The sequence below is a fragment of the Lacerta agilis genome, chromosome 8, assembly GCF_009819535.1.
Source record: "Lacerta agilis isolate rLacAgi1 chromosome 8, rLacAgi1.pri, whole genome shotgun sequence".
In the NCBI taxonomy this organism is placed as follows: Eukaryota; Metazoa; Chordata; class Lepidosauria; order Squamata; family Lacertidae; genus Lacerta; species Lacerta agilis.
In genome coordinates, this window is record NC_046319.1 from 59,769,395 (window position 1) to 59,784,908 (window position 15,514).

At 41.6% G+C, this 15,514-nt stretch overlaps 1 protein-coding gene across 1 annotated transcript in view; it reads left to right on the forward strand.

The window, feature by feature from the left end:
• Window positions 1–734: 734 nt before the first annotated feature.
• Window positions 735–15,514, forward strand: part of CLIC4 (chloride intracellular channel 4) — a 47,910-nt gene continuing 33,130 nt past the window's right edge. Inside the window, exon 1 of the mRNA XM_033157783.1 lies at window positions 735–938. Within this exon, the coding sequence (XP_033013674.1) occupies window positions 864–938 (75 nt within the window). The 5' untranslated portion in view covers window positions 735–863. The remainder of the gene's footprint in view (window positions 939–15,514) is intronic.

Below are 15,514 nucleotides of genomic sequence, written 5' to 3' on the forward strand. Positions count from 1 at the left end.
GAAATGGTTTGATTTTGTGGGTTTGTTATTTTTGTTAATCTTTTAATCCGATACTGATTCTCTGAGCCAAGTTATACATTAAAAGGGAAGGGTATGAATAGACAAACACGTGGACTAGAAACTTGTTCCTGAGTTTCATGCAAGGAGGAGACCTTCACCTACACCCCACAGCATCTGCTCCTTCGCATCGTAACTCTCCCTATCACCAGCCAAGACAAACGCTCCCCCTGCTCACTCGCCCCCTCTTCCCCCTCGCCTGGGTTGAGTCGGGGAAAGGGGGCGGGAGGCTCCCCACTACAGTCACGCCCCCTCTTTCCCTTGAAACACGCCCACCCCTCTCAGGCCACACCCACGTCCATAGGATCATTCGGTGCTTCTCTATCGTCAGAGTCCCGCCTCTTTGCCGCCGGGGGCGGGTTGATGTCCTAAGTCACGCCTCCTTCACAACACGCCCCGCCCTGGCACCCGACAAATATTATTAGGCGGCGTCTTCCCAACCTTTACCCGTCTCTGTTTGTTTCCTCGCTTGCTCCCTGCACCCCCCGCGCGGTTCGCCACGCCCCTTTCGCGGCTCAATCCCCGCCCCTTGGTATAAATAGGCGGCGTCTCTCGAATCGGCTCCTCAGTCGCGGTCCCGCCTTGTTCGACGGCGCTGAAGCCCAGGAGGGAGAGAGAGAGAAAGAGCGGAATCCGCGGGGCGTTCCTTCCCTCCCTCCCTCGCTCGCACAAGCCGTGAGGGGAGCCAGACGGGCGAGCGAAGGACCGGCAGAGTGAGTGAGGAGGGAGGAGTTTTCTCGCTTCCTCGCAGGGCGTCGCCGCCGGTCAATCTCCACGCAGAGCGGGTGGCCGAGCGAGGACAGAGCATGGCGCTCTCGGTGCCGGTCAACGGGGTGAAGGAAGAGGGCGACAAGCAGCCTCTCATCGAGCTCTTCGTCAAGGTAAAAGGTGCTCCTTAGGGGTGGTGTGCTTCTCTCCTCCCCCCAGCCTTTATTAAACAGCCCCCCCCCTCGGGTAGAGTGTGGTTCATCTCTGCTCCTTATTGAGGGAGTCGACTTGACTCGTCGCCTTACTCCACATCGCCATGGTATTTGTCTTGCACGCTCCTGGGTCCACTCTATTATTATCTAATAATCCCGGGGGGCTCTCAAAGCGGCTTACAAAACATAATGGCAGTAAAAAGCGCATGCAAATTTGGTGCCTGGGAACAGAAATAACGCGATGTGCCTCGATGATTTCCGGTGTCATTTCTTGCTCTCATCCTTGGTCTCAGCCTTCAGCTTCTACATACTCGGCGAAAGAGCCAGTTGAAGATCTCTGAGGCAAGGGAGCGGGGGCTGAGCAACTGGCTTTTAGTCCATGGTGGGGGCCGCTCCCTCTCTGTTCCTCGTTGAGGGAGTCGACTTGGCTTTCTGCAATACCCCGTAGCAGTTATCAATCTCAGTATTTCCCTATGGCGTTCCCTCTCGCCTCTCCAGGGGAGGCTGCTGGGCTGTGTCCACAACTGGAGTTTGGGGAGGGGCAGTCTGCTTCTGTGCGTGGGTATTTGGAAATAATTCCCAGTGAACTCAGCAGGACTTAACTTCCAAGGAAGCGTTCCGTGGGTTGAGTATAAGACAAGGAAATCGTGTAAGTAGCAAAGCAGTGTGTGTTGTTTGGGCAGATTCTCCTGCCGTTCCACACAGTCATCTCTTCATTTCTGTGCCTTTAAACCTGTTGGCTGCATATAGCTTATTCCATACTTTATTATAGAAATGAACTTCATAAATAGCATGGGTACTAATCAGCCTGACACTTACTTCTCATATCCCTCTTTCTCTGTGGGTTCTTCTGCTGCACATTCTTCATAAAAATACACTTCTGTCCTGCAATTTGTCAGTTTGGTGATGGGGTCAGAAAGCTTTTCCCCTGGCCTGCAGATCTTTTGATTTTGTGACATGCTGGAGTCCTTCCATCCCAACATTCCTCAGCTAATCCTTAGTTGTCTTCCAGTCTAATCCATATATCCCCTGATATATACTTGGTTTGTATATTCAGTCCTCTTTCCTTGTTTGATTTTAGGCATCCTTCGCATCATACATGATGATCTCCAATTTGAAGATCCTATTGTCTTATTAGCTTTTTCACAGAGGGTGTTTCCCCCACCCCCTGAAGCTAGCGGGTCCAGGCACTTCTCTACCTACCTCTTTTCAAAGATTCTGTATCTGTAGACTTAGGAACCAGTTAAAACACATCATGTCATAATCTGCAAACTACTTCTTCCAATTTTTATGATGTGTTGATCACTATGTGCAGTATTTTGAAAGAGACTCCTGTGTTGCAAAGTTAAGTTATAGATGTGAATCTTCCTTCTTTCCATTCAGTTTCACTCTTCTGTTTCCTGTTCATTTCTCTATAACAAGTTAATTAATAGTGGACATCATTTCAGAGAGGATAAAGACTTGGTTCCATAAATAAAAACATAAACATTTCTGGTTTCCAGTAGGGTAGAGAGTACATCAAATGATATATAAAAATGGCCTTTGGGGAGTGTGCTTTGGTCTCAACCTTGCCTTGTTGGGTTTTACCAGATACTCTGGCCTTAACATTCACGAAAACTTTTTTATTATGAGAAGAGTATTTTTCAAAGCAAGAGCTGTTTCCAAGTGCTCCAATAATAAAATCTTCCTGTTTTCTGCATTCTTCCCTGCTTCTGTAATACTCATTCTTAGCTCCCTCTCACTCAGAGCAGAAGTCTTGGGCTGGGAATAAGAGGTGGCAACTTGACTGAATCTGGATGAAGTCATTTTCTTTTGAAATACTACTTCATACAAGCTATGAATAGTCCATTACTCAATTGCTGTTGGAGATAGTGTAAAAAGTGTTTGCTTGATTTCTAATTCTACTTCTGCAATGCTGTTTTTTTTGGGGGGGGGGATAATAAGGAGCTACCTGGGATCATTTTAAAAGGCATGGTTCTTTTTAAATATGAAGATGCATATTTTGGAGTTTTGAAATCTTTTGACTTGTAAACAAGAGCCTTATCGCACAATCTGTTCCACACCCATATTCTCACTGGGGATGTACCAGCCCTGAGGAATCCAGGGACTGGAGGGTCACATCTTTTACATCCCTTCCATTGTGGAAAAGTGATAATGTATTGGAAACAGGAATATCCTCTCATTAGCCTTCTGTAACTACATGTCTAGACTCTTCAGGGACTGGGCAATGATTTTTAAAATTTGAATAGAACGTTCTGAAAGTAGCTTTGATCATATTAGCTATGAGAAGAGTCAGCTGGAGGAATGAGTGTTCTCATAACTTCCAATAAGCTGTGAATTGTCTGAATCTTCTGTCACACATTACCATATGAAGAATTTGGCAATGACTCGATTCGGATTGATGCAAATCTTAGCTTAAGGTTGGAAATGCATGAGTTTAATGCAGCTGCTTTACTTTTTTCTTGGCTTGTGAGGAAACAAGCCAAGAATTCAGTTGACCACAGCTTCCTGGTGCATCTGAACTAGTAACCATGATTTATAGTTTCCAAACAGGCCAGAATAAGGAGCCATGGTTTAAAGTTGGCTTCCATATTTTGGATTGTTGGAAGCCATTGCCCATAGTTCCTGGTTCAGATACATCAGGAAGCTATGGTTAATAGAGGCTTCCTGGTTTCCTTACTTGCATAAGAAGGCGCAAATGGCTATGTCTGGATGCTCTGTCTGGACCCAATAGTAGTCATGGCATCAGGCTGTAGCAGAGGAGGGAGGAGAAGTGAGTCAGGGCCACTACATCAGTGCAGCTGAGAGACCAGCAGCTTCTGGCACTTGTGTCTCATCTCCTTGAATTAACAAACAGCTGGTCATTAGAACAACTTGTAACTAAGAACATGAAAACAAGCAAATTCAGGTTTCATCCTCCCAATCCATTTTCCCTTTGTGTTGACCATTTCAAGCTTGAATACAGTAGTACCTCGGGTTACAGACGCTTCAGGTTACAGGCTCTGCTAACCCAGAAATAGTACCTCAGGTTAAGAACTTTGCTTCAGGATGAGAACAGAAATCACATGACGGTGGCACAGTGGCAGTGGAAGGCCCCATTAGCTAAAGTGGTACGTCAGGTTTAGAACAGTTTCAGGTTAAGAACAGACCTTAAGTTCTTAACCCAAAGTACCACTGTACATTTTAATGGTTTATAAGCTGCTCTGCTAGCTCTGGCTGAAGAGTAGTATAAAACATTTTTGAAATATTTGAAATTTGTGCATATCTTTGTTTATTAAGCTGAGACATGATTGTTCAAATTCGAGTGTTCAAAGGAAATTGTTACAAGTGTTCTAAGCCAAGTTCAAGATCAACTTAAATATGCATGTATACAATGTGCGGATTGAATCTATCCTAAGCAAACAGTTTATTTCATTGGGAATCTGTACTAATACCTATGTTTAAATGCCTGGTATCAGTGTGATTGGCACACAAAGAACACCAGCAGCCAGGCTTAAACTCGGGAATGAACACGTTAAGTAAACCTTGAACAGAATTTATAAAAAGCTGGTCTACAAACCAACTAGATTTTTTTTAATGGATTATATCTCTAGGGGACCAAAACAGATGGAAGTTGCTAGTTTCCAACAAAGTGGTTAAGCATAATCATTGCAATTTCTGTAGTGCCTGTGAAAGAAAAATATTTACACTGGTGCTGCTATAATTCATGGCCTCTTCCTGCTCTAAAGCATGTTTGCAAAGCAAACTAGATGCATAGTTGAAATACAGCATTGCTTATAGCACTTATGTTGGTGGTCTGCGGTAATTAATAACTTAAGTTTGTGCCTTCAGTCAGCGCCTCTGGTCTGCTTGAAGTCCATGTTAACTTGCAGTGCAAATATTTGCATCTTAGTGCTGATTAAACAGAAGCAGTTAATAGATTTCATTCCCTAAGAGCTTCCTAGCAAAAGCGCATGTATAATTGATAAAGCAGAGTTGCTTCCAATGTCTAGCAGGGATATTTAAAACACCTAAATAGAACCTTGTAGAATTAAAGGCTTGCATATAATGAACATGCGGCAAATATTTTCCTGTAGCCTGTAGAATGTTGCTGAAAAGCTAAATTCCAGTATTGCCCTTAATAGGCATTGTGCAGCCTGGATGGCTATTGTCCATATCACAACCTTGTGAAGGTAGATCATTCTCTAATCCAAGAGAATACCAAAGGGTCTAATAAGTTCTTGGCTGAACAGATTTAAGTGCAAGTCCAAATCACTGTCCACCACATAAAATAAGATACAAGAAAGCAATTCTGGGCCCTTCAATAAGCAGGCAGCACAAAAGTCTCTGGGTTGTCCAGGCCTGTTATAAATGCAGGAACCTCTGCCTGCTACTGTTCAGGTTCCACCTTCCACACTTGTGAGCTGAAGAGCCTATTCCCCTAGTTAAGATTTGAGTATGGGCCACTCATGGCCCTGGGCTTGATGCTTCTCACTCCCAAATATGTGACAACCTGCTTCCTAACCTGTTTCCTAACCATTTCTCAGTCAGGTAAAGCATTTTTTTTACAAGATTATGTGTTAGTGAGAAAGCTGCACCTGGCATGAGGATGGTGCCTAATGGGATTATTTTGATGGCAAGCCAGACCTCTTGATAAGATTATCTTCTGACAGCAATGCTAGAATTGAAAACATACTGCTTATTTTCTCTCTCTTGGTGTTTCTTCCATGATTCTGGGATTCATTGTTATAACAAATGCAATTGGTAATATATTGGAGAATTGGAGAATATATTGTTATGTTGAAGTTCAAAAGAGGATACAATTTATGAAGGGTTTGGACCTCAGTGGGCACAGTTGCAAGTAGCTGGCTAGGTCAAGTGCCATTAACCAGACAAGGGGAGAAAATGCAGCTCTGTTCTGTCAGTGATGCAGGTACACTTGGTTGGTGTCATCTGGTATTTGGTATTGACGTTTCAGTCACACATCAGTATCAGCAGAAACTGTAGGCAAAACCCAACTTCTCACATACATCTCAGGCCTTCATGAAGGCAAGGTGGACAAAGGTGCTGCTCTGTTTTGAAGGAATGTCCAAAGTGCTATATGTGATGCTTGTACAAATGTCAGTGGCAGGATTTGTCTACTGTAGTCACTCCTGCATAAATTCTTTATTTTTGGTGGGCATCCCAAATGTGGGTAACTTCTGCAAAGTCACTCATCAGTAGTTCCATTGACTTCAATAAGTCTTAACATACACCTGGGCTATGTAGAAAGGTCTCTTGATTGGTTTGCACAAGTCTATATGCATATAACTTACTTCTGAAGTATGCAGCCGATAGTACATTATGTTTGCACCAAGCTTCTACAACTGTGATCTTTTTCTGACTGTGTAGATCTTGGCATAAGCACTATTGGCCAAGGTTGGCTTATGCTCTTGCTTTGTCTTGCAGCTGCCAAGGAAAGGGTAAGTTTTCCAGTGGGTATACATTACAAGTGGCAGCAAACACAGTTTGGGCAGGCTGGAAACTTGGGTGTTCATCTTATGTGAATTGATGAAAAGTAGAACAGTTGTATAAACTGGCTGGCTCTTCTTTGAAAAGTGAGCAGCAGAGCCCATGGCACCAGCTAATCTTTCAGTGGGCAGCTTGAGACAGTATTGGTATACTAAATAGTCATAGTTGAGAAGGTACTGTCACCTGAAGTGCCTCAAGTTCCAGGTCAGGACTTCTGGAGGAGGGAGCCAGGCTTTTAAGGTCTGGATTGGAATTTTTTCACCTTTTGACATCCATTCCTGACATTGATGGAGGAAAAGCCTATTACACTTTGCTCACCTGCAGCATCTAAATTAGTCATGACTGAAGCTATTCGTTGTCTTCAGCGAACAAGGTTTGGATTTGTGAGAGTCTCTGGTTGCACTTGTTTGGTGTTTATAAAGCAATACAGCTAGTTGCTGTAGTTGTCATAGTGAAGTTACCATACAGGAGGTGACTGGAAACAGAATAACATGGCTTGTCCTTATCTCCATAATCCAGTCCTTGCAGAAACTTCAAGTACCAGATCCTGTATAAAGCATGTAAATGTTTGAGAAGAATGCTTATTCACAATGGTTTGCATTTTGAGTGCTAAGCTGTAGTTTCCTTTGTGAAGAACCTGGTTTTAAATCATAGAATCTTATAAGTTAAAAGCATGTGATGTCTTATTTCCAGGTTACCTGAAAGTTGACTTGTAGCTTACCTCTTTCAGTACTCTTGTGTAAGAATTTCTATTTGCAGAGTAGCTGTGTCTAGTCTCTTGCAGGAAAAAAGAGCAGCGACTTGTGGCACCTTTAAAGACTTAAGCAATAGAACCCACTGTCAAGACATCAGTGGAACAGACTTCTTCCTACATATCTGAACTCCCCCCCCCCGTCTTTCCTTGGTGGGCCACCCAAATTCTTCTTGATGAGTTGGAGGATCCTCTAGAACAGATTTGGATTGAGGAAAGGAAGAGGAAGTTTCAGTGTATGGGGGAAAGCTCCCTCACATAGTTTTGGATACTGTCCCAAGACATGTAATCCATAAACATTTATGCTACAATAAATTTGTTCCTTTTCGTTTTGGTGCAATCAACCAATCACTTTATTTCAGCTTTAAGCTCTTATAAAACAAAACTAAGACAAATACACACACACAGTTAAATTTAAAAATTAATGACAATAAAAGCCTTAATAAAGATACAAAATTAAATATGGGAATTATAAGGAAATTTCACTGGTGCAATAATTTCAGGTGCTTGTAAAACCTTTTAGTTGCCCTGGTTTGTCCTTGCCAGCCTGAAAGTGCAACAAATGACCACGTTTATTCAAATCAGCCATAAAACTAAGTTTCCTTTAGATAGTAGGGTTTTTGGTGTTTTTATGTGTGATCTGTTTAATATGAGCTGACAGTAGTATTCCAGCAAATTCAAAGAGCTTGTGAAGCTGCGAGGAATTGCTTTGCTCTTGGTATATCCTGCTTTAGTGTTCCTATTTATAGTAGCTTTGTTAATGCAACTGAGGACTCTGTCATAAGCAATTGTTTTTACAGGGCTTTGAAGATGAAGACAATGTTTTCATAGAAAGGGTTAGTTTAACTTTTGTTTGCGGTGCAAATATATTAGACTTGTACAAATATGTTAGTAAAACAATACAAATGAACAGTATTTAGGTGTATATCATTAACATATATAACCAGTATAGTTTTGATGAGAGCTGACCTACAGCAGTTTATTTATATCTGTTTCGCAAACTATGTGCCCTGAAGCAGCTTAATAATAAGATGATACAAAATCATGCAGTATCAAATAAAAGCTAGACTGCAGCATAAGACAGACTCCAGTAGCTAATGAAAACAGTTGCTTACATTTTCATCAAGGAGGGAAAGCCATCTTTAAAAGGAAACTCTGAACCAGGGATGAGGAACCTGCAGCCCTCCAGATGTTGCTGCACTCTAATTTCCAACAGTCGCAGGCAGTACAGTCAGTGGTCAGGGATGACATGACCCAACAATATCTGGAGGGCCACAGGTTCACCACCCCTTGTTTTAAGCCATCTCCCCAAATGCATGTAAAGAGCTAGCAAGCCTAGGTAAGGAATCCAGGGCTGTCATGGAGAAGGCCTTAGATTCAGTAGCCCATAGTGGGGCCTCTGTCAAATCTCAGTGTACAGTAGGGTGCATATAGGAGGATATATCATTTGCTGTATTCATGGTAAGGAGGACTGCAATGGGTTTTAAAGATCAAAAACAGCACTTTGACTTGCCTGGAAACATAGTGGTTCACTCTCCCATTGAAACCAAAGGAGCTTAAGTGATTAACTTTGGCTGGGTCATGCCCTTACATTACTATGTCAAAATGTCTTGTGAAACTAAACAAACCTTTACACTTTTTGATATGTGCTTAACTTAGGAGGTTAGAACAGATGCATTTTGATGGCATTTTATTATATTCAGTCTTCATGTTTGTATTTAAATTTTCAAGCTTCTCTTAATAATTGAGGGCTAGAGAACATGGACTTTAAGAGCCTTGTGTGCTACACAGAAATGCATAGAGGGTGTGTTTGAATTCTGATGGTGCATTTTGTCTATTGTTCCCCAGTCGAATGCCCTGCTCAACCAAAGAGTAACTAGTGAAAACAGCATTACTTCTCATGACTGCAGGCAATTGGAACCTAGGGAAAACAAACTTCCTAAGTCAGTGACTTAATTATAATATGTCGCCCAAGTAGACAGTTCTGTTTTTATTGTGGAGCTACCTCTGTTCAACTGCTGACCTGGAAATGAGTTTCTTAACTGTATGATTGCCCAGGAGAACTTTTTAGTAGTCTCATTAACTGATTGCAAGAAATTACATTGAGTTTCCAATTTCAACCCTAAGCATAAATCAGACTCAGTTAATTACAGCTTTCTGCAGTTCTTCTCCCTAAAGTCATCATTTAATCTTTCCATTGTTGGCTAAACAAAGGGCAAGGAGGTTTCTTTACTCGGAGAAAGGAAGTAGTGGTGTGTCCTGGACTTGACATCCATATTAGGCATAAACTAAATATAGGCGTAGAACTCAGGAGTGAAGTCACATCTGTGAATTTTCAAGACTGCAATGAGATCAGCCACTGTTGTTGGATGGCCTTCTGCCTCTTTCCTCTCCTACTTGAATGCTTTTCTCTTGCCATTAATGTCCACTAGTTTGTTGCATACTTTGTGGGTTTATTTTAAATAAACAAAATAGTTTAAAATACTGAATTCTGCTAAAAATAAAGCTGAGCCAAACATGGCTTTAAAATGTCTAGAACACTTTTCACTGTACAAAGCTTTACAGTTGTGAAGCTAAATAGGTCAGGTTGATATGCTGTCTTGCCAAAGGCCACCCAATGAACCTTGTCACTTTGTTGATTTAAGTTTGGGAGTCCTGTGCTGCTGTGTACTGTTAGCTATTTTTTGGGTGCAAGAGAAGTGTCTTTAGAGTCAGAAGTCTTTACCTTCCTTAGCAAAAATCTGACTATTCTTTTAGCTTCAAAGGGAGATGGCATGCAGGTATATATATACAAACTCATGCTACTTTTCAAAAGTACTGTTGGCATTCAGATGGGTGTTACTGATAGGTGTTTGTAGCAGTTGCACCAATATATGTGGGCACATCTGTTGCCGCAGTGGTGGTTAACACACCTGCATTTTCTTAGTTTTTCTAAAGAAGTACTTTGACACATTGAACTGTTCTGACTAGGCACTGTATCCTAGGTGCAGAACGCACCATGAATATGAATACTTGAGGCTGTGATGGTTCAAGAGAATTTTTTTTTTTCTGTACAGAACTTTGCATCTAAACTAATTCATGAAAGGTATACCATACTATTCTGTATTAGGTAAAACACATGAAATAGCTAAAACTCAATGCCTTAAATGTTTTAAGACTACATTTTACTTAAGTCTTTTTTCCTACCACCCTTATTGATTCCAGGGATAGCATGCTACTCACAAAAGAATTAAATACAAAAGGTAGACATCAGCAAAATGATAATTAAAAGTGTTACGCTGAAACTGAGTTCAGATTTTCTCTGCCAGTTTCTCCCTAGACAGCTGCTGGATGAAATCCTTAAAAAAAATATTATGATTATTATTATTAAAGATTTTCTTGATTTACAAAAGTGTGTGCAATGTCTCTCTCGTATTTTTTCCATGTAACATTTTTACAACTCAGTTTTGGTTGTTGAGACATTAGGGAGAGAAGGGGAAAAGAGGTGGGTGGGGGATGGGTGAGGTGGGGTGACGATGTTTCTTTTTTCCTTAGTATATGTAGGGTTTGGTGTCAGCGTTGTTTGTGTAGGTTTCTGTTTACTTGTGTTTCTTTGGCGGTGAGAGAGGTTGGGATTGGCGTAGGGTGTGATTGTTCATTTGTGGTTGGCTGTGGAAATCCTTTATTTTTATAGGTCATCCTTCCAAAGTCATGGGAAAGGTTTCTGTTATCTGGTGGAAGTCACTTTCTTAAGTTGCTAATTTTAATTTAGCTCTGATTTTTGTCCTGTCTTCACCAAGGTTCAACTAAGGATAACATGCTGGACCAAATAACAACCAATTTGTCTTTGAAGGTTCAACTAGATATGTTACATGCATTTTATCCACATTTTCTCTGTTCATGCTGAAAGTGGTGATGGTGGATGGACAGAACGTAAGAATAGCTTGCTGGATCGGGCCAGTGGCCCATCTAGTCCAGCATCTTGTTCTCACAATTGCCAACCACATGTTAGTGGGAAACCAGGAAGCAAAACATGAATACAAGAGCACTCTCTTCCTGTGTTTTTTAGCAGTTGATATCTGGAAGCATTGCTGCCTCAAACTGTGGAGGTTGAGCATAATCATCATGGCTAGTAGTAATCAATAGCTCTCTCTTCTATGAATTTGTCTATCTTTCAAAGCTATTGAAGTTTGTGGTCATCACTGCCTCCTGGGGGAGCGAGTTCCATAGTTTGACTATGTGCTTCATGAAGAAGTACTCACTTCTATCTATCCTGAATCTTCCAGCTTTCAACTTCATTGGATGTCCACAACTTCTAGTGTTGAGAGTGAGGGAGAAAACCTTTTTTCTATCCACTTCTCCCTGCCATCCATAATTTTATAAACTTCTATTATGTCGCCTCTTACTTGCCTTTTCTTTAAACTAAAAAGTCCCAAATGCTGCAACCTTTCTTCAACGGGGAGTCTTTCCACCCCCTTGATCATTTTGGTGGCTCTCTTCTGAACCTTTTCCAGCCTTAGAATATCCTTTGAGGTGAGTCAACCAGAATTGTACACAGTATTCCAAATGTGCCAAATGCATTCACACCATAGATTTGTATGCTGTAATGGCATTATGTTACTGCCAGTTTTATTTTAAATTCTTTTCCTAATGATCTCTAGCATTGAATTTGCCTTTTTCACAACTGCCACACACTGGGTCGACATCTTCATCGAGCTGTCTACTTAAAACATAAAAGACTCCTGTTGAAACTAATTTTCAGTCTAAAGTTGGTTTTAGTTGAAATTCTGTATACCCACATACTTACATTTTCATGAGTTTGCAGTAAATTAATAATTTATTGTCATGTCTAGCTTTGGCCTAAGCAAATGACTCTCCCAAGAGCCGTAAACCAGATCTGCTCCGTTTAGCCTTGTAAATTCTTCTTTGTTCATATAAAAAGATTGTAGAAGACCTTCACAAAAGATGTTCTGATATTAAGAAAGCTATAAGGCTGTATGAATAATTGGCTGTATGAATAATTCCCCTCCCCAAAGCCCAGTGGTTCAGGGTAGTGGGAGGGAATTTTCCTTCTCTTCCAATATGGAATTGTAAGCTTCTGCTGCTCCCTAGGAAGGGAGGGGGTTGTGCTACTGCCAAAGCACATACTGTACTGTGCTAACTAGCTCAAAGGAGCAAAGTTCTTGGACAATAGCTCTTCAGAGCCCTTGGTAATGTGTAACATTGGATCCAAAGTAGTTCTTAAATATAAAGCAAATTTGACAGCAGACAGCCATTTTGGCAATTTCATAATCTTTCCACTTGGAACACTGCAGTGTTTGAACTTGAGCTTGGTAACATAAAAGGAGTCTAGACAACTGTTTCATTATACTGCAGAAGTGTAGCTCTTCGTGGCAGTCAAATGCCATGGGCACAGATATACTCTGAGGCACTGTGGGACTTCTGCAATGGTGGTAGACTGTACTATTGTCATTTATGTAGGATTATAGAGTGTAGATACTCAAAACAACCTTGTGAGCTACTTTAGACATGAAATATATTTGCTCAAGGCCACTCAGTTAGCTTCAAGGCTGAGCTGGGAATATGAGCTCAACAAATGGGAGTCTGGATACATCCTGGATGGATGTACCTAGAATGATGCTTATTATAAGCATTTTTATATTACTTAGTAAAAAATGGTTTCCAGAGTGGCGCACAAAGAGAAACTATAAAACATTCCCTGCTCTCAGGCTTGCAGCATTGATGCATAAGGAAAAGGGATTGCGAAGGAGGAGGAAAAAAGCAAGCTCAGGCACTTGTTCTTAGTTAAAGCTCTAGTAAGGACCAGGTGGAATGTAAACAGTTCAAAGGAGAGGAAGAGCCAGAAGTTGCTGGGGTCTCAGCAGAGCTGATGGTTGTAGTAGCCACCCCTGCAAATTACTGCATCATACCTATTATCCAGTGTATTTGGTAAACAATGTTAACCTGTTCTGTCAATAAAGCTTTGGGGCTTCTATGAAGTGGTGTTCAGTGTTAAGCTACTTATTATCTAGCCTGTAAATAGTACTTAAAATGTTATCAAAGTGGAGTTTTAGAAGTGTGACTGTAGAATTTGTAATATTGTAGATATACTCCCCCTATCTCCCTTTTGATACAGGATATCATACAGGATTACCAAGGCTGTCTCAGTACCAAAACTGAGCCAAAAAATCAATTGAAATGGATCTAAAAAAAAACCAGTTTCATCCCAGAGTGTGTGGAGCTGGCTTGCACCCACCCACCCAATAACCTTGCCTAGGAAAGGGACATTAGCGACTGGTATGATTGTCAGATATTCCAGATCCATGGAGGATTTCTTAAGGAGAAGTCTTCCCACTGCCTCTTTCAGTGCCCTTTCCAATGAGGCATTAATAATCTCTCTGGCCCAACTGTTTATTCCCTTCCTGCTTAATTTTACCAGTCATGAGGGCAAAGGGCAAGAATGCAAGGGGTTTCCTGCATGTATTCAGGTACCTTGTTGATATCCTTAATGGTGGTGGTTAGGCATTGAGTGACCTAATGATGGGGGAGGGGAGGCCTGGCCATCGCCTGCCCCTCCAAGCTTAAGGGTAGTCCGTTAAAGGAATCCGGGGGTGTGGGATCTTGTCCGAAGCCCGGGGCGGGGCTAGGGCCATGCCACGACCCCATTGGAACCCAAGGGGAACTCGAGTTGGTCTGAATCGACGGGGCTCCCCTTATCAGTGGTTTACCCTTACTGGACTTCCTGCTCTGCGGGCAGGAGTCAGATATAGTCAGGTCCACTCAATGCCTAAGCCAATACCGCTCACATGCTGTAACCAATAAAGTTGTGGCCAAATTTTGCCCAATAACATTAACCTTATATTCTGTGTCCTGGTGTTTTTATTTCATTCCTGGGAGGGCGGTTTTGGGGTCTCGACATGCAACCTTAATATGTACAGGTACTAGCTGAAACTAATTTAACAATACTGGATCAGAAAGTACTTGTTGATGGCTGTGGTACTATTCACGGTTTTGCTTCTTTCGGTTAATTTATTCTCCTAAGTTGCTTTGAGACTTTCTTTGGGTAGAAAGTGATGGATTATGTAATATAAAAAAGCTATTTTATTTTACATACCTTTGTTTTTAGAGAATTTCAGAACAGCAGTGGCTCACAAGAGAGGGTGTGGCAGTACTGCATTTGTTGAGTTGTGGTTGAAGCAAGGTGAGGTCAGAGGGCCTCAGGGTTGGCACCTGTGCTGGGAGGATGCGATAAGCCTCCTTCACGAGCCACCTCAAGTTTTTTTTTTTTTTTTTAAATAGCTGATCTTCTCTTGAGACATAATGCCAGATGCTGAAGCATCTCTGTCCAGGAAGGCTCTTGTTGGTTTTTGAAGGGCTGTTAGTTGTGCACTGTAGGAGAGCTAGCTGTCTTTCCTAAAGAGTGTTTCTATTGCATGTAATGTTTTCTCCCAGTAATTGTATTTGTCATGAAAGTCCACTCCATACAGCAAGTCTAGGGCAGCAGTGAGTGCTTATCAGAATCTTCCATCAATCTAATGAGTTTAAATAAGGAATCTCGGCAGTTTTGTACCGGTATATTTCCTTCTACCAAGAATACAAGCAGATATAGCCTCATTTCCCCCCAACTGGAAATGCTAGGTAGGTATAGCATAATAGTTTTGAGAGCAGTATCACTCAGCAGGGAGTAAATGACAACCTCCTGCAAATGTTATTTTAATAGATACCCCTTCTATCTGAAATGTGTGCCATAAACATATAGCTGATTGTGTATACACCAAATATATATATTTAAAAAGCTGAAGGAGAAACTGGGGCTCAGTTCTTTCATGTAGATGCATGTAACATTACCCAATAGCTCTTTTTAAAACAGGAAAAGCCACTTCCAGAGCAGTGACAGGAGGAGGGTTCGCTTTCTTTGTCCTCTTTCCTCCCATCCCCATTCCAAATGTCGCTTCTCATCCCCTGTGGCTTTTTGAAAACTTGGGTCCCAATTGCCTCCATATAAATGACTTTTCATGTTGCTGTTCTTTTTAAAGGGTTGTTTGTGTGCCTGTGTGCAGTGTCTACCTGGGTCTTGATACACAGGTTGATTTGGCCAAGTAGTATGTTGGATGTATGATATTATTGTGTGTCTATTGCTGTACTGGATCCTGTCAATGTTGTAAGTTCTTTTCATATTTGGAACAGAATGTGGATAAATGGTAACTCTCCAGTAAGATGGATTTGCACAGAGCTGAACCTTGGCAGGCAATCTTTCTGATGTTATGTATCCATGCAGCTTGCCATCTGTTTCGCTATAAGGGCTGGACCTCTGTTC